General features: G+C 44.2%; 1 protein-coding gene across 4 annotated transcripts in view; it reads right to left on the bottom strand.

Moving 5' to 3' along the window:
• YES1 (YES proto-oncogene 1, Src family tyrosine kinase) overlaps positions 1 to 24922 on the bottom strand; it is a 201345-nt gene that overhangs the window by 54997 nt on the left and 121426 nt on the right. For all 4 annotated transcript variants that reach the window (XM_029591089.1, XM_029591090.1, XM_029591092.1 and 1 more), the window contains 3 exons: positions 14520 to 14618; positions 9247 to 9350; positions 6929 to 7078 (listed from right to left, as the gene is read on the bottom strand). In XM_029591089.1, coding sequence (XP_029446949.1) covers positions 6929 to 7078; positions 9247 to 9350; positions 14520 to 14618 — 353 coding nt within the window. The remainder of the gene's footprint in view (positions 1 to 6928; positions 7079 to 9246; positions 9351 to 14519; positions 14619 to 24922) is intronic.

The raw sequence follows: 24922 nt of genomic DNA, 5'->3' as shown, positions 1-24922 counted from the left end.
CCGAAGAGTACATCCCCAGGGACGAGGTGCCTGGCTTGATTCTTTACAATTTCAAGGAACAGCTGTATTGCACACACAACCTAAACACACAAAACCATTTTCGTGTTCTGATCTGGAAATGAATTCCCTCTCCAGGGTCAGATTTAAGTCTTTCACGCTGATGTATGCCAGTTGCACAGAAAAGCTCAAAGCTTGCCAAATTTAAAACTTTCTTTTTCTTTTAAGAGCATCACCCAACAATATGGTCAAACTGAGTCATATCAGTTTCCACCGCCCCCCCTCCTATAACCCAAGAACACACAACAGGAAAACAATTTTAATGAATGCCATTATCAAGTATTACATCAACATATTCATATACAGTGTGGTTTGCGAAAGCATTCGACCCCCCCTAAAAAGTCAGCAGATTTGTGTGGAATACAAATGACACTTGCACAGATCGTTCCAAACAGTATGTTTATTGCAAATCAGTATGCCCTTAAAGTAATTTTCAAAGTCATAATTCATTATTTCTCTGCATTTTTTGTAAAATAAAATTAAAACTGAAAAATGCTGCTTCCCCTTTCAGACTAGTTCTTGGTAGAGCCACCGTTTGTTGCAATTGCAGCTTTAAATCTGTTGGGGGACGTTTCTGCCAGCTTTGCACACTGTTTGGGAGTGATTTTTGCCCATTCTTCCTGGCAGATTTGCTCCAGGTTATTCAGGTTGGTTGGCTGACGCTTATGGGCTGCAATTTTCAAATAGTGCCACAGATTCTTGATTGGATTGAGAACTGGACTTTGACTTGACCACCATAGAACATTCACCTTTTGGTTGGTTCAACCACTCCTGTGTTGCTTTGGCCTTGTGTCTGGGTTCATCTTCCTGCTGAAAGGTGAACTTTCTCCCAAGAGCAGACTCAAGAAGGTTGTATTGCAGTATCTTGCTGTCCGTTGCACAAGATGCCCAGTTCCCACTGAGGAAAAGCATCCTCACAAAATGATGCTGCCACCCCCATACTTTACTATTGGGCTGGTGTTTGCTGAGGAATGGGCAGTATTAGGTTTGTACCACAACATAGCCTTTTGAATTTTAACCAAAAAGCTCCATTTTTGTCTCATCTGAACATAAAACCTTATCCCGCATTTTAGATGGGTCACTTTGATGTTGATGTGTTTTTTCTTCAGTATTGGCTTCTTTCTAGCCACTCTCTGATGCAGGCAAGTTGTATGCAGAGCTCTTGATATGATTGACTGGTGCACCTCCACTCCAGTCTCAGCCACTGAACTCTGTAGCTCCTTGAAAGTGATTGTTGGCCTCGCTGTGGCTTCCCTCACAAGTCTCCTTTTCTTGCTCTAATTTTGAGTTTTGAGGGATGGCCTTGTCTAGGGAGAGTCTGGATAGAATGATGCAGCTTCCATTTCCTCACAATTGATCCCATAACTTTATCTTTAAATTTCCTTAGAATGCTCTTTGGTCTTCATTTTCACAGCTTTCCTTCAGATTCACAGTCTGAACAATGTTACTGGAATTAGGGTTTTTTTTATCCAGATAAGCTGACTTTTAAAAAAAAATTTTTTTAAATGATTCACAGGTAGATGCCAATTGTAATCCAATTGTTTGCGCAATATCTTTCATCTGTGTAAACTTGGAGCTTCCACAGCACAGGGGTTGAAGGGGGAAGCAGCATTTTTTCAGTTTTTAATTTTATTTTACAAAAAATGCAGGGAAATAATGAATGACTTTGAGAGCATACTGGTTTGCAACAAATATACTGTCTGGAACAATCTGTGCAAGTAACATATGTAATCCACATAAATCTGCTGACCTTTTAGGGGGCTGAATACTTTTGCAAGCAACTGTATATATTGAGAAATTACTACTTACCTGATAATTTCCTTTTCTTTAGGACAGTCAGATGAATCCAGAACAAGTGGGTTTTGCACCTCTACCAGCAGATGGAGACGGAGCAAACTGACATCACAGTATATATAACCCTGCAGTGACTCCAGCCTGCCAGTATTCTTTTCAAAAGCAAACTGCGGACAGACTAGCAAAAAAAACTTGACATAAAAACAGATAACCATGTCAATAGCCAACAGGAAACACTGAGCTCGGACAAGAAACATATTAACACTAGTCTAGGGACTGGACTAACACTTACCAGTATTCCCTGTAACACATAGTCCCACAAAAGGACCATAGTGCAATCATTCGGCAGCCAAGGGAGGGAAGATGAATTCATCTGACTGTCCTAAAGAAAAGGAAATTATTAGGTAAGTAGTAATTTCTCATTTCTTAACGTCCAGTCAGATGAATCCAGAACAAATGAGATGTACCCAAGCTACTCCCGAATAGGGCAGGAGGCTGCCCGCGGTCCTGTCAAAACCGCACTTGTAAAGGCTGCGTCCTCCCAGGCTTGCACATCCAGGTGATAATACCTGGAAAAGGTGTGTAAGGAGGACCTCGTCGCAGCTTGGTAAATTTCAACGAGAGATAGCAACCTAACCTCTGCCCATGACACCGCTTGAGCCCTAGTGGAATGAGCCCTAACCCGACTAGGTAATGGCTTGCCAGCATCAAAGTATGCTGCCGTGACTACCTCCTTAATCCAGCAAGCTGTTGTAGGCCGCAAGGCCAGCTCTCCTTGTTTAGTGCTGCCAGGAAGGACAAACAGGCGATCCGTTTTCTGTAAAGGCTCAGTAACCTCCATATACCAGACGATATGTCACTTGACATCCAAGGGTTGCAACCCTCTACAGCTCTCTCTGTCCAGAGACAGCAGGGAGATGGACTGATTCAAATGAAATTCAGTGACCACCTTTGGCAAAAAGGCACGCAGCTGTATTGCCCCTGGAGTCACCCAGTGGAATGGCTCCTGGCAAGACAAGGCCTGCTGCTCTGAAACTCTCTGTGCAGAACATATTGCCACAAGAAACACCGTTTTCAAGGTCAGTAACCTCAAGGACAGGTTATGCATCGGTCTAAATGTAGGACCCACTAAGAAATCAAAGACCAAGTTAAGATTCAATAAGGGTACCGGAAACTGCAAGGGAGGATGAAGATGTTTCACTCCTTTCAGGAAACGGGCCACATCAGGATGAGCCGACAAGGAACCACCATTTACCTGGCCCCTGAAACAGATGAGAGTTGCTACTTGTACCTTGAAGGGCCAAACCTTTAGTTAAGTCATCCTGCGAACTGAGCAGAATCTTGGCCAAATGAGGAAAAGTACCTCGATCCTCACACCAGTACTCAAACACTCGCCAAACCTGTACATAGGCCAAGGAAGTGGAGAACTTTCTAGCTCTAAGCAAAATGGAAATTACTATCACAGAGTATCCACATTTCAGCATGCGACCCCTCTCAAGTGTCATACCGTAAGACAAAACAGAGTCAGATATTTGTGAAAAACTGGACCCTGCCTTAACAGGTTCCTGTGCGCCAGAAGTCGAAGGGGTGAGTCTCCCAGGAGCCACTGCAAATCCACATACCATGGCCTCCTGGGTCAATCTGGAGCAACCAAAAGCACCATCCCTCTGTGGTGCTCTATCCTTCGAATCAATATGCCCAACATGGGCCATGGAGGAAAGGTATACAGCAACTTGTCTTCTGGTCACTCCTGCACCAGGACATTGATCCCCAACGATTTCGGATCTCTCCTGCGACTGAAGAATCGTGGGACTTTCGCACTGCGAGAAGTCAACAGCAGGTCTAGAAATGAGAGACCCCAATGATCCAGAATCAGCAGAAATGCCTAATGCCTCGTCTGACTATGCCCATTCTCCTGGGTCCAGACGCTCCCTGCTGAAAAAGTCTGCTCTTACATTGTCCCTTCCTGCTATGTGTGAGGTTGAGATCATCTAAAGATGCACTTCTTCCCATTCCATTAGCTGATCTCTTTCCAGCGACACATGCTGGCTCTTGATTCCTCCCTGCTGATTGAGGTAAGCCACAGTCATTGCATTGTCCAACATTATCCGGACCGACCGACATAAGAACATAAGACATTGCCATTCTGGGTCAGAGCAAGGGTCCATCAAGCCTAGCATTCTGTTTCCAACAGTGGCCAATCCAGGCTACAAGTACCTGGCAAGTACCCAAACACTAAGTAAATCCCTTGCTATTGATGTCAGTAATAGCAGTGGCTATTCCCCGAGTCAACTTGATTAATTCAGTTAATGGACTTCTCCTCCAAGAACTTATCGTAATCTTTCTTAAACCCAGCTACACTAACTGCACTAACCACATCATCTGGCAACAAATTCCAGAGCTTTATTGTGCGTTGAGTGAAAAAGAATTTTCTCTGATTAGTCTTAAATGTGCTATTTGCTAACTTCATGGAATGCCCCCCTAGTCCTTCTATTATCCGAAAGAGTAAATACAATCATGAGAGGTCTAAAACGGGTAGATGTGAATCAGTTAAAGACTTCTACCATATCCCCCCCCTCAGCCATCTCTTCTCCAAGCTCAACAGCCCTAATCTCTTTAGCCTTTCCTCGTAGGGAAGCCGTTCCATCCACTTTATCATTTTGGTCACCCTTCTCTGTACCTCAAGGTGCATTCTCACTATGTAACGATACAGAGGAATTATGACATTTTCTTTTTTATTCACCATTCCCTTCCTAATAATTCTTAAAACTGTTTGCTTTTTTGACTGCTGCAGCACACCTAGCCGACAATTTCAATGAATTATCCATTATGATGCCTAGATCTTTTTCCTGGTGGTAACTCCTAATATGGAACCTAATATTGTGTAACCACAGCTTGGGTTATTTTTCCCTATATACATCAACTTGCACTTGTCCACATTAAATTTCATCATCTGCCATTTGGATGCCCAATCTTCCAGTCTCACAAGGTCCTCCTGCAATTTATCACAATCAGCTTGTGTTTTAACTACTCTGAATAATTTTGTATCATCTGCAAATTTGATTACCTTACTCGTCGTATTCCTTTCCAGATCATTTATAAATATATTGAAAAGCACTGGTCCAAGTATAGATTCCTGAGGCACTCCACTGTTTACCCTTTTCCACTGAGAAAACTGACCATTTAATCCTACTCTCTGTTTCTTGTTTTTTAACCAGTTTGTATTGCCTCCTATCCCATGACTTTTTAGTTTTCTTAGAAGCCTCTCATGTGGGACTTTGTTAAACGCCTTCTGAAAATCCAAATACACATCTATTGGTTCACCTTTATCTACATGTTTAGTAACCCCTTCAAAAAATGAAGCAGATTTGTGAGGTAAGACTTCCCTTGGGTAGATCCATGTTGACTGTGTTCCATTAAGCCATGTCTTTCTATATGCTCTGTCATTTTGATCTTTAGAATAGTTATCACTATTTTTCCCAGCACTGAAGTCAGGCTCACCGGTCTATCCTGGATCATCCCTGGAGCCCCTTTTAAATATTGGGGTTACATTGGCCACGCTCCAGGCATAATGGACGATTTTAATGATATCTAATAAATTTTAACTACCGTATTTTTCGCTCCATAAGACGCACTTTTTTTTCCCCAAAAGTGGGGGGAAAATGTCTGTGCGTCTTATGGAGTGAATATTAAAACAAACAAACAAAAAAAAAACCCCTACAATCCCCCATCCTCCTGACCCCCTCAAGACTTGCCAAAAGTCCCTAGTGGTCCAGTGGGGGTCCGGGAGCGATCTCCTGCACTTGGACCGTCGGCTACCAGTATTCAAAATGGCACCGATAGCCTTTGCCCTTACTATGTCACAGGGGCTACCGGTGCCATTGGTCGGCCCTTGTCACATGGTAGGAGCACAGGGGCCGACCAATGGCACCGGTAGCCCCTGTGACATAGTAAGGGCAAAGGCTATCGGCGCCATTTTGAATACTGGCAGGTAAGCATGCAGCCACTTAAGGCGCTGCTTAACCTAGACGCACATAATACAAGGCCCGACTAAGCATCTAAAAACTGAACACTCATCCTGGACTACAGTTAGAGGCACATCTAGAAGCACATGCTGAACCAACAAGCCTGTAGAGGGCAGCTTTAGAAAGCGTGCAAAAAGCCATTGCAGCCTACCACATGGCACACAGCGAAAAAGCCTCAGAGCGGGACCTAGCCTACAGAGGCTGCTCACATCGTGGGATGAACGTCGAGCCAAGCATGATGACTGGCAGGAGGAAGCCCTACACTACTATATATATATATATATATATATATATATATATATATATATATATATATATATATATATGTTATTTATTTATTTATTTTTAACATTTGGCTGAGCACAGAGACGGTTTCCGGCTGCAGGGGGAGAAGGCATATGCTGTCACCACCGTGCTCGGCTTCCTGGACCTGCTGCCTTTCTGCTATTTAAGCAGCTAAGTCCACACCGGCTGAAAGAAACAGCTACTGGACCAAGGCACTCATCTAAGGGACCACGGAAATCACCTCAGGAATTCTCGATTGGGGGAGGGACCTTTTGGCATCACCACAGGAGAGTGGGACGAATGTAATAACCTTAATTCTCCTTTTTCAAAATGAAGCAATCCCCAGAAGGGAGATGTACATTCACCATCTGCTGGAGACAGAGAATATTGGCAGGCTGATGTCACTGGAGGGGAAATATATACTGTGATGTCAGTTTGCTCTGTCTTCATCTGCTGGTAGAGGTGCATAACCTACTTGTTTTGGATTTATCTGACTGGATGCTAAGAAACTATATCAATCTATCTATACCTAGTTTAAAAAAAAAAAATAAGGGCCACACAGACATTTCACTTAAAATGTGTCACAATTCATCAAGTCATCAGTACAGCTTGAGGCAGGTCCCCGTACTCCTCCAGGAAGTGTGAGGACTCGGCTACTGCCCATCTGAACAGCAGCCCCTGGAAGCAGGCAGATCTCGCCAAGCGCATGATCCCTACAACGGGAATCTGCCACCAACTATGCTTTAATGACCCACACGCCAACCTACCTGTGTAGTGCTTGACCAGTTTCTGTAAAGATTCAAACTGGGCCCTGGTTGTGATATAATAGCCACCGTTGTCGAGCTTTCTGATTTTGTAGTGTTTCACGTTATCTCCCCGCACCTCATCCCAGTCCCGAATGGACAAGGAATATGCACCTGGAAAATTGAAAAGAGAAAAAAAAAAAAAGAATCGAATCTCAATCAAGATGGCAACCGATTTCTCAGATCAACGAGTGCCACATTTTTTCATGCACTCCCCCTCCTCATAGAAAACTGGCCTTCTTGGCAAAGATGTGGGCAGAGGCAACATGAATTATATCAAACAATAAAGCAAGCTGGTTTCCTGCCACACGGTTAGTATAATATGCCAGCCTCTTTCCATTTCAAGCCTGAGATTAGGAAATAAGAAACTTTCAAAGGAAACAGAAAAGAAAAAAAAAAAAAAACCAAAGACAGAGATGAAGAAAACCCTCAAAACCGAAATACTGTCTCCCAACTCTCATTGCTATAAAGCTGATTAGGATAAAGATGTGAAGTTCTGCTGAGGGGAAACCAGCTCACGTGGTAAAGAAGACCTCTCCGACCACGTAACAATTCACTTTTACACTTGTTTCCCCCCCTTGCACGTGGTCCCCACGCACTTCCCAGAGGGCTCGAAAGAAAGGGAAGCCTGCAGCGTTCACCTCGGCGACAGGCCCCAGCCCTGGGGCCAGCGCTGCTTCCCCAGATACGCTCATGAGCTCATGTTTCCAGAAGCAATCCATCAACGGGCTCCCCCCCTCCTCGCCTTTGCAAGGCTCTTCCTTTTCAAATTCCGTGCGTGTGTTTGTTTTTGTAAAGTTTCCAGGAAACGGAGCGGTGTTTATTTGGCCAATTCAAATCTGGGAAAACCCAGCATCTATAACATATTCCACATTTGTCTGCTAAAAATCTGAGGTGGCAACAATATGTTAAAATCCTCCACTTTTTTTTTGTGGAGGGGCAAGGAGTTTATGTGCGTTTCCCCCCCTCCTCCCTTTAGATTTTCTGTTGAGCTGAAAAAGAAAGTTTGAAAAGTGTAAGGGGGGCACATGGTGCAGGTGCCAGCCAAGCGTCACACACACTGGAAGGGCACTGTGAATGTCCCCAGTGCTGGCAAGGCATGCTGCCAGTTTTGTGTGGTCGGGAGCAGATGACTGAACCTTCCCAGGGTCGAGGAGGGCAGAATCCGGATCAATGTAATCAGGTCCACAAAAAAAACTTCTAAAAACCTTAGAATTATTTGGTAAATAAAAAGAAAAAAAAATACCCTCTCATTTTGATGTATACATCTTTGAATGCTCCCAAAACAAAAGGAAGAAATTTAAGTTATTTTTCCTGAAAACTAGATTCCTCAGGACACACTTACTGAGACGAGAATGTCATACTGTTTAATGAAGAAGTGAGGCTGTTACGATTTTGTTCTATGTTTTGGTTTCAAATGATGTTTTTTATGTTATGGGTTACTGTCAACCCGCTCAGAGTCTCTGTGAATCGTGAGGTAGGGACACTGGAGAAACTAAATAAAAAAATAAACTTGGAAAGGGAAGGTTTTAAGGCTATCCCTGTAGGACTTATTCTTAAAAATGACACCTTGTCCTCCCTTAGGGCCAGTTGTACCAAGCAGTTTCCTTCAGATTTATAAAATGGGAACAGCCTTTCTAGTACATGTGGCCTGACTTGTGAGTAGGCCCCACAGCTTTCAGTGGGTTCTGGAAGATTTCCCTTCAGAACTACACAGAAACTATGACAAAGCCAAAAAAGAACCGGCCATGAACCAAAATCACTTCCAAAACGCAGAGACCGTGGTGGCTTTGTGGCAGTGTGTTCGTTCCCTTGCTTTAAAATGTAATGTGTGTAGAAAACCACTTGGAGAACGGTCCCCTGCTCCTCTTTCATTTTCTCAGTGCTCTAGTCTGAGTGTCCACAAGGAAGCCTCATTACTTACAATCTACCTTATATCCATTTAAGTGTCCATCGCTCATGTACTCAGTGCCTTGTTACTTTATGTAAATCGCCTTGGAGCTACCTTTAGCAAAGGATGGAATATCTAACCTTATAACTAAAATACATTTCATGACGGACCTAGGAGTACACTCAGCTTGACATCACCGGCATTCATAGCCCCCAAGCCTGCTCTACGCCGCACACTGTCTGATTAGACCCTGACAGGATCCTACCGCCAAGCCACACCAGATCCTGAAAGTGTTATCTAACTGGCCAGGCTTGAGTGAAAAGTGAACTTAGAAGTGGAAGGATGGGGTAGAAGGAGGGAGATGATGGGGGGGGAATAAATAAATAAATACCTTTAGTGGTTTCACTTTCTCGGGCTAAGAAAGTACCTCGCTGATTTCCTGGATTTAGCAGCAATCTCTCTGCATCTTTTCTCCCCATCTTCCCAAAGTACCATCTGAAAGAAATTAGGAGTAACAATCGACTGTGACGAGTACAGTTGCTGCGTTAGCAGTTTTGCTTACAACAGCACAGGATGTCTTACAAGGAAAACAGATGATTCAGTCCCTTGTCCTGGTGGGATGGCCTTGGCAGAGGGAGGCTTATGCAGCACAGTAATATTAAATGGCGCCTCTCAGCCAGGGATGTATTTTTTTTTTTTTTTTTTTTTTATTAAAAACTTTTTTTTAAAGTGGGTATTCAAAACAAATAAATGATGAAAAAGCATTCATCAGCACACAGATTTTCACCTTTTCCCTGGTTGTGAAGGCCACAGTAAGAAGTAAAGTCAACACCCAGGAAAACCCCTAACTCTATTATCAGATATTATGTTTTCAAGAAAGGTGGCTAAAACCCCTCATGTTCCTGTAACTTATTTTGGGCTGTATTTACCCTCTTTTTGATACGAGTCTATATATATATATTATATATATATATATATCTATATCCCCATATTATATATATATATATATCCCCATTTCCTGATATCGTGGGAGCTGCTATGGCAAGCAGAACAGTACACCATACGCCATGGAAATCCTGCCAATATCTCTTAAAATCACTTTTTTGCTTAACCTTTGCCCCTTTGGTATAATAAATAACCAAACAAAATTGCAAAGTATTATGGGGCACTCAGGCACGTGCTACATTAAACACCTTTCATCTTAAGGAAAATGGCATAGCAGCTGTGGAAGAGGAATCTTGAGAAAGAACAACGCTGCTGCAATTACCATCAGCAAGTGGAGATAAAAATCAAAGTAAATGGACTTGCTTACAGTCACGGGAGCAGTTGTAAAGGGAGATATTCAAATCCGGGAACAGCTCCGACTGCTAGTGCACGCCATCTCTCTCTTGAGGATTCCAGACCTCCTTCCCTCTTGGATCCTGCTCAAAGCTCCTGGAGCTTAATCTGCACACATGATCGCCAGCCTAGTACTTGACAAGCTGGTGCTCGTGGAAAGCTGCAGTCACAGCTATGCAGTACTCCAGGCTTACAGCCAGCTCAACAAATCTCTTCCCAAACCAGCTCAGTATCTTTCCCAGTAAATCAGAGAAGCCTTCAATAAGGCTATCATCTCCCTGGAAGCGCACCAGATGTGCCCGGGATAATGGAAATGGTACCCCCGCTATGCAAGTTTTTACATGCACAAAGTGCACAGTTTAATATACCTTTCTTCCTTAGGTAAATTACCCTGATTAAATAAACTCTTCAGTCACCGTCTAAAGATAGCAGGGATTATAATAAAAGATAAACTCATTTTCTTCATAAAAATAATCAAGTAACTTATTTTAAAATAACTTTGACTATGTTATTAAACATGTATATTTGTGTATCTTTCTCTCTCTTATATATATATATATTTCTATAACAACATATTCCATAATCTTTTCTATTTTTTTTTTAGCATGTCAAATTATCCATGAAAAAGTTGAGCAAGACAGCAATCAATAGTTCAGAGATTCTTCTCTGAATTACTATCAGATAAGAATTTAATATTTTAAGTTCAAAGCACTACAACTCTTTGTTCTTTCATACATTGTCTCAGTCTCTTATGCTAAGAATTGATACTTTGTGTTATCCTCTCTTTTCAGCACTGACGGGAAACTTGCTTGAAGAAGGTCCTTTTCAAGGTAAGTAAAATGTTTTTTTTTATTTATATGTAATTTTATGTATGTTCCTTTCTTTTACTATTTTTTGTTCTACTTTCTTTTTTTTATTCTTGCTTCTTTCTGTATGTCTTTTCTAAGCTCAGGTCTGGCTATATATATATTGTGTGTGTATATATATATATATATATATATATATATATACACACACACACACACACACACACACACACACTTATATACACTTATTTGCTATTCTTGCAATTCTCTCTCTTTTCATTACTGGAGTTTTGTTCTGCCATTTGCACTTGCTGTTAGTTCCAGGAAATCAGTCTTAGGTTTCGTTTTCTCAGCTCTGACGTCTCTTATACTGACCATATTCATACAAGTTCTAGACTTCATCTTCTTCTACACCTCTTCTTCTATGTTCTTTAACCTACTCACATACTCTTTTTAACAAACCAAATAAAAGAAACTAACTTCCTGTCACCGTGTTTGTAGTTCTTCCACAATTTACATATGTAGTGTAATCTAAATATATGGGCTACACGATGTCTTATTGTAACCAAATTAATTCTAACTAAAGAAATTAAAAGATAATTGATCCAGCCTTACTTCTCTGAGAACAGTTCTTTTTTCATATTTTCACTCTCTCTCTCTCTAGTCTGGTATTTAAACACAAATGTATCACGCAAAATATTATTTACTGTGATATTTCTCTCTTTTGCTCTCGGCCAAGGGCTATATGTTGCCTGTATTGCTCCATTCTGGCAACTTCTCTTTAGCTCTTTTCAAAACTTCATTGGAAGGGAAATGCAGCTATTATTTTGCTTTAAATAGCTTTGTTGTTCTTATTTTGGCAAGGTTCTCTAATTAAAAAAAGAACTCACAGCCGTCCCTCTCTAACTTGATAGACATAGCTTAGGTTTATAGAACTTTCATCAATAAGTTGCTTTCTTGCTCAGTGTTACAGGACTCTACAATCCAGTCACACACAATTATTTCAGACTCTTCATCATTAAACAATGCTGCTTTAATATATGTGGTGCAGCATAAAATAACTTCATTCTATTCTACCTTTTATCTTACCTTAAGTAGAAGAAATCCTTAAACACTATCATTTATAGTTTACATTCATTCCTAGCTATGTTTTAACTTTTCTCTCTCATTTATTTATTTAAAAACATTTATTTCCCGCCCATATCAAATCTGTTGTGCTGGGCGGGCTACAACGATAAAACCATACATTGACTTATACAAGTGTTTGTGCACTTATTAAAGACCTGAGCGCAAAGCACTATGACAGCGCCTCTCCTCAGTAAAATGTCAGGCTACACTTTCCCTGTTTTCTAAACTTACACCCTCCTTTCATAAGCTGTGGAGATCCCTGCCATGATGATGTAATCGCAAGAAATAGGACCTGGACCTATCTGTTACATGGAGTAAATGGCAATCAGATACTATTAAGAGTTTCAGAAAGCTCATTAAAACGTATCTTTTTAATCTCGCTTACTTTTAGTATTTATTCTATTTTACTTGTTTTCAGTACTCATGTTTTGAAGTTTATGTTCTTAGCTTTGCTTATATTAAGGTTTTATGTTTATTTTGTAGTTTTATGATTGGTTTTAATTTATTTTCCACTTTTGTGTTTTGTATTTATATTTTATTATATATGTTTTTATTGTACATCATCTAGTCCTCTTTTGTATTAGGTGATTCATAAATTAATAAAATCTAAATCTAAATTCTTCAGTGTATCCCCTTCTCTTTCTGCTTTCATTACTATTAAATTTAGGGAATTTTCCATACCTTTAAAATATCTAATGTCTCAATCATGTGCTGTGACCCTCCACTGCAACTTGCATTAAAAGTGGCGCATTAGCCCCATCACTGGGGAAACAGTTGCCATGCTTCCATGGTTGTGGCTTCAGACTCTCATCCTGTTACCATGGTGGTACAAACTTTTCAGTTATGTTTTGGAACATACCACTAGGTTTGGGGTTGTTCGGATGCTACAATCACGCCAAAAACTTTAATCTCTGCACTCAAAACACTCTTCATAAGCTCTTTATTTAGGCAATAAACATTTTACAATACATCTACATATTCAAACACATTTTTGCACCGTATTTTAGGATTGTTGCAGGCATTAATATTCACCTCTTGCAAACTTTTTTTATTTTTTAAATTCAAATAACCTGTTGGGAAGGAACTTCAGGTTTTCCTTTGGCTACCATCACCTGAAACTCACTTTTATTTTTCTTTTTAATTACATTTTTTTTTTTAACCCCACAAAACTTGCTCTGGAGGTCAGAACGTGGTGTTGTACAGGTACTCAGTGTCTCCTCACCTGACCACCACTTTAAATTTATTTTGCTTTTATTTTTAGCATTTTTGGTGCTCCCCCCAACCTTTCCTGGCTGCAGCCTTGCTCAGCTCATCATGTTAGGGCTTCCCCTAGATCCTCCGATGCTGATCACAGCATTTTTAACAAAAAAAAAAAATCACAGCAGCACTAGCTCAGGACACACACCACCGGGCTCTGGGTTGTCTTCGGGGAAGCAGTCACTGCCTTTCTTCATGGGGAACCTGTCAGTTGCTCCCCCTTCTCTCAGCTGATCAAGGGATGAACAGCTGCTGTAAGGGCCCAATGCTGCTCCCTTCTCACCAGCTCTTCCCCAACAGCTGTTTGTGGCCTGGCTTAGTCACTGCTTCCCAGCCGCTGCTGTCGTCTCCCCTCCTGTGCAGTGTGGCAGCTCTACCTGCCCAGACTTTCTTCCTTTTCTTCACAGGCCTCTCTTGGTGCGATTGGGTTTGCCACGGGGGAAGGGCTGGCATCGATGTGACGGTTCAACACAGTTTCATCCTACTTCAGCCCTCCCTCTCACCAGCTGCTTCTGCTCCTAGATCTCTGGAAGTAAAGAGATCTGACAGGCCCCTCGCATGCCTCTCTTTCTTAGGACCAGGACCCTAGATAATCCTTTTAGTTTCTGATAGTCAGACGGGAAGCTGTCCCTTGCTCTTGTGTCCCTGCTATTGCTGCCTCTGGCTAAACTCCTTCAGGCCCCTTCACATCAGGACTGTCAGCAGTATACCCCTACACCTCCAAGCATCCTTTGTCTCGGAAGTCAGGTAACTTTTTTTTTCCCCCCATTATTTTGGGCAACCTATTTACAACATCTGGTTATCTGTCCCACTATGTAATATTTGTAATTGAATAATGCTGGTAACAGATGGCAGAAGAGACTCAAGGGTCATCATGCCCTGAAATCCTACAGCTTGGAGGTATCTGCTCCGCACAAACATGGCGTTAAAAGTTATCAGCTCCAGATAGTGCTTTGTAAGACGATAATTTGAGGCATGTGGGCAGAAAAAGGCATTTCATAAGGGGGAACCCTATGAAATCTAAGGCTAAAGGCCTTTCACACTGCTCTGTCCTATGCCATTCTCAGCAAGGTTTCTAAGTTTATACAGAACTAAGAATAAAGCAAACCCAGAAAACGTGCGAGTTACGACTTACTCTTCTGCCTGGATGGAGTCGGCAGGAGCTACGTAATTGCTTGGGATGTACCCAGTTTTGCCTGTAGCGATTGATCTTGCTTCCCACCAGTCTCCTTCCCTGAAAAAACAAATGCATTTACCTTCAGATCGCAGCAGATCACAGGCCATATCCACAGTCCCTCACCCAAAAAGAGCCCCAAAAAACAAAAAAGCTTGTAAGAAATAAAAACAGAGTTTAATGAAACGAGATTTTTTAATAGTAAAATCAGCATCTTGTACACAAGCTCAATGGCCCAGTTTTATTCTGCACAGAAAGACAGAAACCTTTGATAAACCAGAACATTGCAAAGATAAATGCCACTAGTGATGTCGAGAGCAGATACTGATTCCACGCACACACACTGCAACTCGTACTCATGCGGCAGGCAAAGAAATGCTTGGGCAGCCAAATGATAAAAAAAACCAAAACAAAACGGTGCAGGGATGTACCTCGAGAAAGTTCCCAAACTGCGTTCTGCACTCTTTCAAGGGATCCCAAAACTGAATAAAAGTAAATCTTTTCAGTTATGGGTTGTGTAAGTTGTTTCTAGGTTTACCACACTGAAGGCAAGCAGTGCCTCTCACTTTAAAGAAGGACAAATGCCGTTTGCAAATGCAACGCAGAAGACCAAAGCTCTGTAGTACTGAGAAAGTGTTTCTAGCGAGAGCCACTGCATGAGAGCTCTGGGTCCCTTCCCTTTCTGACCGTGAATTTTGGACTTAATAACAAACTTTCGCTGAGGCTTTTGGCACATTTCTATGAAGAGAGCAGAGTGTGTGCTACTCCGTATGTGTGTGTGTGTGTGGGGGGGGGGGGGGGTGTCTCTTGTTGCTGATGTTTGGCCACTGGTGTTTTGTTTTTGAGAACAATGCTCCATTCAGTGCAGGTGATAAAAAAAACCCCCAAAAACAACCTTTGCCATTGTTTGAATTATGAGCCCAACAATTTTAGTGGTGACAATCTAGCACCATATAACCAGAATTAGTTTGCTTGCACAGGAATCCAAAGTGATCACACTCTTCCGACTGCTAACTTCACTGCCAGACCGTCAAGATTTCTGCCAGCCGATGCGGTGCGCCTTAAAACAAAAGTTTCAGGCTGTAGTTAAATGCCAATGTTCTGCTGCTCATAAGACCTTCGAGAAGGACAACAGATTTCCCATTTGCAACACAGTAAATAAAGAAGAAATGGCTAATCCCACACCAAGCTGCTGTAGAGCAGAACGAAATGAAGAGATAAACAGACAAGTTAGAAAAAAAAGCGACTTCATTTCATAATACACAGGCATTATTATGGCTGTCTGGAAAGTTGTCAGACTTAGGAAAGTGAGAGAGATGGATGGCAGGGCTGGCAGCATGCACAGCGCACGACTGAGGGAGTCCCTCATTAAATACACAAAATCTCTCTTGGGATATTCCTATGCAGAAATTAAAAAAAAAAAAAAAAGTCACAAGGTAGGGTTGAAATAGTAAACATTATTTATGCCAAAAAAACCAAACATTCTAGGCTAGTATTCTCCTTTACTCCCCCAACTAGGAATATGGATAAAAACATAAAATCACTGAACTTGGGCCACATGCACCCCTAGTGATCACTGGACACCAGAAAAGGGCAGACTGTACTACTGAACAGTGACCCAAACATCCTAATATCTTGATATATGTAACTGAAAGTACAAAAATATTAAATAAAAACCCACACAAAACAAAAAACATCCCCACACATGAGAATAAAATTAAACAGAAGCTATGAAATAATGGACATAAAGATATTATGTGTTATGTCTCTTCTGGAATATTTGAGAGAATGAACTAGTCTGAAACAAAGTTGCCTCGATGCATGCATTTTAGGCGACTAGAGGATAGCAGAGTTGTTTACCTGTAACACTGTTCTCCTAGGACAGCAGGATGTTAGCCTTCACATACGGGTGACATCATGCGATGGAGCCCGGCACAGAAAATTTATGTCAAAGTTTCTAGAATTTTGACTAGGCATAGTCATGCCCAGTATGCCCTATACCACGTGTCCACGCAGGGTCCCTCTTCAGTCTCATAACATAGAATTTCGCTAAAAAAAAAAAAACCAGACGGGTAGCAGACGGGTTTCATGAGGACTAACATCCTGCTGTCCTAGGATAACACCTGTTACAGGTAAGCAACTCTGCTTTCTCTTAGGACAAGCAAGATGGTAGTCTTCACACATGGGTGAATCCCTAGCTAGTTACACGCTGCTCTCTAACACAAAGAGAGACCAACAAGCACCAACCAGACACCAATGGGCACAACAACCACAGTGCTGTTGGTAACAAAGGGGGAAACAGCTTGAACCCAAACAATAGGCAGGGAGAGTTCGGTTCTATACCTCTAGAGATTCTGGAGGGCAGACTGGCCGAACCTACTAATCACGTCAGCCATCCCTATCCAGACAGTAGTGAGATGCGAATGTGTGGAGAGAACTCCATTTTGCAGCCCGGCACTGCTCGCAAGAGGGCCACTGATGTTGCCATTGCTCTGACAGAATGAGCATTGACATGATCCCCAAGATGCAGTCCCACCTGAAGGAGATGCAGTCTGCTAGCCAATTGGATAGTATCTGGAAATGGCAACTCCCAATCTATTCCTATCAAAAGAAATGAAAAGTTGGGTGGACTGTCCACTCCAGATAGAAGTCTAAAGCTCTCTTGCAATCCAGACTGTGCAGTGCTCGTTTGCCTTGGTGTGAATAGGGCCTGGTAAAAAATGTTGGCAGGATGATTGACTGGTTAAGATAGAAATCGGTCACCACCTTAGGCAGGAACTTAGGGTGGTCTTGCATATGGACCCTATCACTAAGGCCTGGAGCTTGCTGACCCTGCACGCTGAAGTGACCACCACCAAAAATATGACCTTCCAGGTCAGGTAGTTCAGGTCACAGTTGCGCAGTGGCTCGAAAGGAGCTTTCATCATCTGAGCTAACACCATGTTTAGGACCCAAGAAACAGTGGGAGGCCTTAGGGGAGGCTTCAATTGAAGCAGGCCCCGCATGAAGCGTACAATTATAGGCTGCACAGAGCTGGGTGCACCATCTACACCTTGGTGGTATGCGCCAATTGCACTTAAATTAAATTAATTCTAATGGAGTTGGTTTTCAAGCCAGCCTCCGATAGGTGCAGACGATAATCAAGCAGTTTTTGTATGGGACAGGAGAACGGATGTAGGGCTTTCTGCTCACACCACACGGAAAACCTCCACTTCAGTCCTTAGGACTTTCAAATGGAAGGCTTTCTAGAAGCTACCAGGACCCGAGACATCTTCTGAAAGACTGAGTGGTTGCAGAACTAACCTTTCAACATCCAGGCTGTGAACGACAGGGCCTGGAGGTTGGGATGCCACAGCCTGCCTGATCTTGCGAGATGAGATCTGGGGAAGTCCCCAGACTGATCAGTTTCCTGAAGGACAGCTCCTGAAGGAGGAAAAACCAGACCTGTCTCTGCCAATGAGGGGCTATGAGGATCATAATCCATCTGTCCTCGTGAATCTTCAGGAGGGTCTTTATCACTAGAGGAATAGGAGGATACCCATACAGAAGACTTTTGCCCCATTGGCGAGCAAAGGCATCTGAGGCTGGTTTACTGTCTGACCTGTACAAGGAGCAGAACTGAGTCACCTTCCTGTTGCAGGGGGATGTGAACAAGTCCACGTCTGTGTTCCCCCAGAGGTGGAAGATTCAATTCGCCACCCCGTGGTCCAGCGACCAATTGTGTGGTCTGAAGGCGCGACTCAGTCTGTCCACTATCACGTTCTTCACTCTGGCCAGATACATGGCCCTGAGCACCATCCTGTGGGACAAAGACCAGATCTGAACCAGTTCCTGATACAGGAGGTATGACCCTGTGCCTCCCTGCTTGTTGACATACCACATTGCTACTTGGTTGTCTGTTTGGATCACGACAATTTTGTTGGACACCTAGCTGATCTCTGAAAGCCCATAGAGTGTACCTGATTGCCAGAAGCTCTAGGAAGTTGATCTGACATTGTGCTTCCTGGGCAGACCATAGGCCCTTGGTGTGGAGCCTCTCTACATGAGCACCTCACTACAGGGTGGCTACATCCGTGGTAAGGACAATTTTACTCCTGGGGGAATTCTGCGCAAATAAATTGAAAATTCTGCATGCACAATTTTAAAATTCTGTGTACAAAAATGTACAATTCTGCAAAATTCTGCATATTTTATATTGGTTAAAATAGCATAATATACATGTCAATCTTTAAGTAATTCATTTAAAATATAATACAGAAGAAATGTATTAGTTAAAGATGTAGAGTTTTAAATATTTTGAGCTGTATTTCCCTAGAAGCACATTGTAAGAATGTCCCTTCCTCTTTCTCTGCTCCCCTGGCCGGTCTCCTTTCATTTTGCCTTCATAGGCCCCCTAACTCCTTCACCCTCCACTATCTCTCCCCTTCCCCACTAGGCTAAACACCTTCCACTCTAGATCCACTCCCAGAGTTTGACCTCTCTCTCAGTACTGCCTCTCACACAGGATCCCTCTGACCCTCTCTCTCTCACACTCACAGGTTCCCTCTCTTGTGCATATACACACCCCCTCATACAGGCTTCCTCTCTCTCGCACACACCCCTTCTCACAGGCTAGAGGTCTAGAATGTGTTAATGTGAATCGGTTATTTACTCTTTCGGATAATAGAAAGACTAGGGGGCACTCCATGAAGTTAGCATGGAGCACATTTAAAACTAATCAGAGGAAGTTCTTGTTCACTCAACGCACAATTAAACTCTGGAATTTGTTGCCAGAGGATGTGGTTAGTGCAGTTGGCGTAGCTGTGTTTAAAAAAGGATTGGATAAGTTCTTGGAGGAGAAGTCCATTACCAGCTACTAATTAAGTTGACTTAGAAAATAGCCACTGCTATTACTAGCAACGGTAGCATGGAATAGACTTAGTGTTTGGGTAATTGCCAGGTTCTTATGGCCTGGATTGGCCACTGTTGGAAACAGGATGCTGGACTTGATGGCCCATTGGTCTGACCCAGTATGGCATGTTCTTATGTTCTTAAGCTACCTATCTCTCTCTCTTTCATACACACCCCTCTGCACATTGGCTTCCTCTCTCTCTCGCACACATACACACACCCTCACACAGGCTACCTGTCTTTCTCTCTCATACACACACCCCTTCACATTGGATCCCTCTCTCTCTCTCACACACACACACCTCTTCACACAGGCTCCTTCTCACAAATAAGAACCCTCACTTAACACACTCCCTTTTTCATGCACACCAGCTCCCAATCTCTCACACACATACACATTCCTTCACAATCTCCTCACAAAGACTCCCTCTCTCTGGCACACAAACACACACTCACATCCTTATTCATGCTCTCCCATACACACACACCAGCTTGCAGTCCTAAACACATACCTCTACACACAGCCTCTCACGCAACCACTACACACAGACTTATCAGGGCCTGCTTTGCTCACGGCATGCTGGGACTTGCACCTCCGTCTTCATCTTGACGTGGCACGCCGGGGCCTACTTCCTCTTCACCGTGCTATGGCACACCGGGGCCTCCTTTCTTTTCACTGCCATGTGGCACCCCGGGACCTCCTTGCTGCACGCAGGATGGAATCCGCTTGTGGCAGAGTGGGGTCTGCTCCAAATTCTGCGTAGAAACTGGAATTTCTACACAGAGGGGGAATTCTGCGCAAATTCTGTGCTCCGCAGTAATGCAGAATTCTCCCAGGACTACAATTTGGATAGGAGGAGTTTGGAAAGATATTTCCTTTCCAAATTCGAGAGAACCCACCACCAGGATAAGCAGTACTGGAAAAGATGGAGTGATTCTGATGTGGGCCTGGTGCCACTGTGACTTCAAGGTCCATTGGGCTCTGCACATGTGCAAACGTGCTGGGAGTAATATGAACGGTTGCAGCCATGTTGCCCAACAGCCTCAATATGTGCTGAGCTGACACCTGCTATCTCTGTTGAATCACTGCGGTTATGGACGCCAAGGTGACCGCCCTGGAGCATGGCGGTAAGGCTTTTGCCTGAGCTGCGTCTAGCAGGACTCCTAAGAAGTCCAACTGAGGTGATGGGCTGGGATGGAACTAGGGGTAGTTGATGACTAACCCTAGTGACTCCAACACCCGAATGGTCAAGCTCATGGACCGATTTGCCCCTGCCTGAGAGGTGCTCTCGACCAGCCAGTTGTCCAGGTAAGGGAAAACATGCACTTCCAAGCCTGCGGAGGTGCACTCCCACCACTGCCAGTCACTTTGTAAAGACACATGGGGCCAATGCTAGCCCGAACAGCAACACTGTACTGGAAGTGCTGTTTTCCCATCACAAATCTGAGATACTTCCTGTGACTTGGCAAGATCTCAATGTGTACATGTCTTTTAAATCAAGGGAGCATAGCCAGTCCCCTTTTTGCAGGAGGGGAATCAGGGTGTCCAGAGAAACCATCTTGAACTTTTCTTTTTTTAGAAACTTGTTCAAGGCTCTCAGGTCTAGGATGGGATGGAGTCTCCCTGTTCTCTTTGGAATCAGGAAGTACTGGGAATAGAATCCCTGCCCTCCTTTGCCTTGGTGGAACAGGCTCGACCACTCTGGCCATTAAGAGGACGGAGAGTTCTCCTAGTAGAACTTCCTGACGTGCTATCGGCCCCCAAAATGGGTACAGAGGAGAATTAGGCAGGACACCTAATAGATTCAAATCAGTACCCTTGGCAGATGATGGACAGAATCTACTGGTCCAAGGTTATACTAGGCCACCAAATTTGCAAAGAACTGTAGTCTGCATCTCAGGTACAGATGGCTGGCTTATGCTACCTACGATTCAGTCAAAACCCCGTTCCTGGATTTGGCTGGGGCATGGGAGCTCTCCGCTGCCTGGGATGGACTCAAGAGCTTATCCTCTGCGAAATGGAGCGAGGGGCCGGAGGATAGTACTTCCTCTGGAGGTAGAAAGACCTCCTCTGACCCTGCCTCGCAGACCTCCTGGTTGAGGAGGGTGGGTCTGAAGTACTGCTGGAGAGATGCTGGAGGGTCTCATGGTGATCCTGCAAATGGGCCACCGTGTCCCTCAGTTTATCTCCGAAGAGATTCTCTCCTGTATAGGGCAAGTCAATGAGTCTTTCTTGTACACTCTGGTCGGAGATCAGAGGCCCACAGCCATGCCTTTCTGTGGGCACAAATTCTCATTGCAGAGGCTCTCACTGCTGTCTCAAAATTATTGTAGGTGGAACGCATCTCGTGTTTTCTGCACGTCAGGCCCTGACGCACCAGCGACAAGAAGGTGTCTTGCTGCTGTTAAGGCAGCCGCTCGGCCACCTCCTGCACCCTGCTTCCAGATGTTGCGAGAATATTGGCTCATGTAGAGCTGGTAGAAGGCAATGAGGGTAATGAGCATGGGCCCCTGGAACACCTTCCTCCCAAGAGCATCCACTGCTCTGTGATCCTTCCCCAAGGGCACAGAGGCATGGGTCCTGGAGTGCTTGGCCCTCGAGAGCAGATTTGACCAGCACCAATTGGTGTGCCAGCTGACACTATTCAAATCTGGTAGCCTGTTGGACGAGGTACACCTGTCCGCCTTCCTATTCACTAGAGACACTGTGAGGGGTTGATCCCAAATCCTAACAGCAGTTCCTTAAAGATCTCGTGCACCAGGACCGCCACGATCTCTTTAGGAGCCTCCACAAAATGGAGGATTTCCAGCATCTTGTGCCTGGAGTCCTCTTCACAGTTATCAACTGAAAATGGGCTGGTCTCTTGCCATTGCCCTCACAAAACCTACGATGGTCAGGTCCTCAGGCAACGACCTCCTTCATTCCTCTGGAGGAGATGGTTCTGAGGGGAGACCCTCTGAGTCCTCTGAGGAGGATTCTGTAGTGCCATCCTCCCAGGGGATGGGGCCCTAGGTGATTGGCCTTTGTCCAGAGGCTTGGACACTGGTAGCACTAGCGCCGACCCTAGCAAAGCTGGACAGGAGACTTCAGGCATCGGTGTCCCTAGCGGCCTCAATGGAGCTTCCTCCTTGAAGGAACTGGCAATAAGCATTGTATTGGTCAGGGGAAGAATTTGTGCCCCGGTGGGCATCGATGGCCTCCCAGGAACAGACGCCAGCTGAGTCGGTAACATACCAATAAGCACATTGAGCCATTCCAGCAGCGGTTCCAGCACAGAACGTGCAGGCATCAGCATGCTTGGTGCCACCAGCTCGATGCCCCGCAGGGCCTGGTTGATCGCCAGCTGGACTTTACGTTCCAACTCATCCTCGAAAATTGCTCATGCCAAAATGGACTGGGAGGCAGGAGGGGGGCCAGATCTTCCTTGGATCCCTGAGGTGAATCAGTGAATGACACCAGGACCAGTGGAGACCATTGCGGGCCCCCGGCATCGATGGAAGATGGACTCTCCTCACTGGGGGGTTACTTTGGGGGCATCACAGCAAGTGCTGGTGCCTTCCCAAGCACGGTACGTGCATTGAAGATGACTGAGCTGATGCTTCCTCAGCTTCCTTTGGTGCTTGGCCCGGTCTTTTCCCGGAACGGAGGTTGATGACGATGAACCCGATGTCCTCATCCTGGAAGAGACTGACAGAGGCCAGTCCTTGGTGTCCCTATCCACAGACGGCATCAACAGAGCTGACAGCCCCACCGATGTCAATGGCTCGGTGTACACTGGTGCAGCTCCAAGGTCCTTCGATGTCAAATGTCACTGATGCAGATATCGATGGCTCAGACTTTCCCATCCCGAAGAGCTTCTCCATCTTATCAAGATGAGTGCAACGTCCCTTTGGGTTCATTTGGTTGCAGGAATGGCACCCACTGATGTCATGCGATGCCCCCAGGCAGAGGATACGCACATATTGTGGGTCCCTGATGGACATGGTTCTTGGACACTGAAGGCAAGAAAACCTGAGGAGGCCAAGATGATGCAAACAAGGGACAAAAAACGAGGAGCAATGGCAGAGGGGAACAGATGCTGACAGAACCAAGACACCGCCGCCACAGAGGGGAACAGAAGTGAAAAACTTATCAAACCACTGAAGAACATGACGGAGGCTAAGGGGAACCAGAGAGGGACATGCGCTGAGAAAAAGAGACAAAAAAATAAAATAATCAGTGTAAAGTTTTCCAAGGCAGTTTCAGTGAAAAAGCCACGAGCTCAGATAACCGTGATGCGAAAGCTCCGTGGAAAAAAAAGAGACAAGAGGAACCCCAGATGGACGCGTGGTATAGCGCATGCTGGGCATGCTCAGTATGCCTAGTCAAAGTTCTAGAAACTTTGACATAAGTTTTCCATGCTGGGCTCCATCCGATTATGTCACCCATGTGAGGACTACCATCCTGCTTGTCCTAGGAGAAAAATATTTAGTGATGTGAAAACGTAATCAACTCGTATGAAATAAACAGAAGACTTTAAGAAAAGCAGCGGTAAAGATGTTCAGCTATTTTAGCATGCATGTCCTCTGTAAGAGACACTCCTAAGCCACATCTGTCTCCCTTAGGAGCAGTCATAACAATCAGACACCAAACATCTGATACCAAATGCCAAGCCTTAGAGAATTTTAAAAACGAATCTGAAAGGAAAACTTCTAGGGATGTGCAGAAGGGACAAATTCGTCTAATTCGGTATTCGTCGAAACCCAAAAACGTTGCATTCGTTTTCATAGGGGGAAACCCGATTCGTCCATTAGTTGAATTTGGTATTCGTTTTCCATTACAGTTGGAAAAAAAAAAAGCCCCTTCCCAACCTTTTAAATTTAATTAACTACAACCCTCACCCTCCTGACCCTCCTCCAAGACTTGCCAAAAGTCCCTAGTGGTCCAGTGGGGGTCCTGGAGCGATCTCCTGGACTCGGGCCGTCGGTTGCTGGTATTCAAAATGGCACCGATAGCCTTTGCCCTTACTATGTTACAGGGGCTACCGGTGCCATTGGTCGGCCCCTGTCGCATGGTAGGAGCACAAGATGGCACCGGTCATCAATTGCTCCTACCATGTGACAGTCTTTGTGAGACTTTCCTCACTCCAAATGATGTAAAATCTTCACTAAGGTGTACTGTGCAGTTCTTACGTCTCACTCTGCATGTAAAAATGGCCCCAAAACCCTAAACAACTACCAAAACCTCACCTCGAGTTATTAGCTGGCCCTCCTATAGTGATATACTGTGAAGGCCTCCCCAGAGGCAGACTCTCTCTCTTTTCCCACTCCCTACTCCTATCCCCAAACCCAAAAATGCCCAAAGCACAGTGCAATAATGCCCCTCATTTTCAATAATCCTGCCAAAACCCCTCCCCGATCCCGCCCCTTTGAAAAATTTGCATTCATGCCATGCACTACCATAACTATTGCATGCATTATGGTGTTAACGAATG

Source organism: Rhinatrema bivittatum, chromosome 2 (assembly GCF_901001135.1).
Source record: "Rhinatrema bivittatum chromosome 2, aRhiBiv1.1, whole genome shotgun sequence".
In the NCBI taxonomy this organism is placed as follows: Eukaryota; Metazoa; Chordata; class Amphibia; order Gymnophiona; family Rhinatrematidae; genus Rhinatrema; species Rhinatrema bivittatum.
Note: the sequence above shows the minus strand (reverse complement) of the source record. Positions and strands in the feature narration are given on the sequence as shown.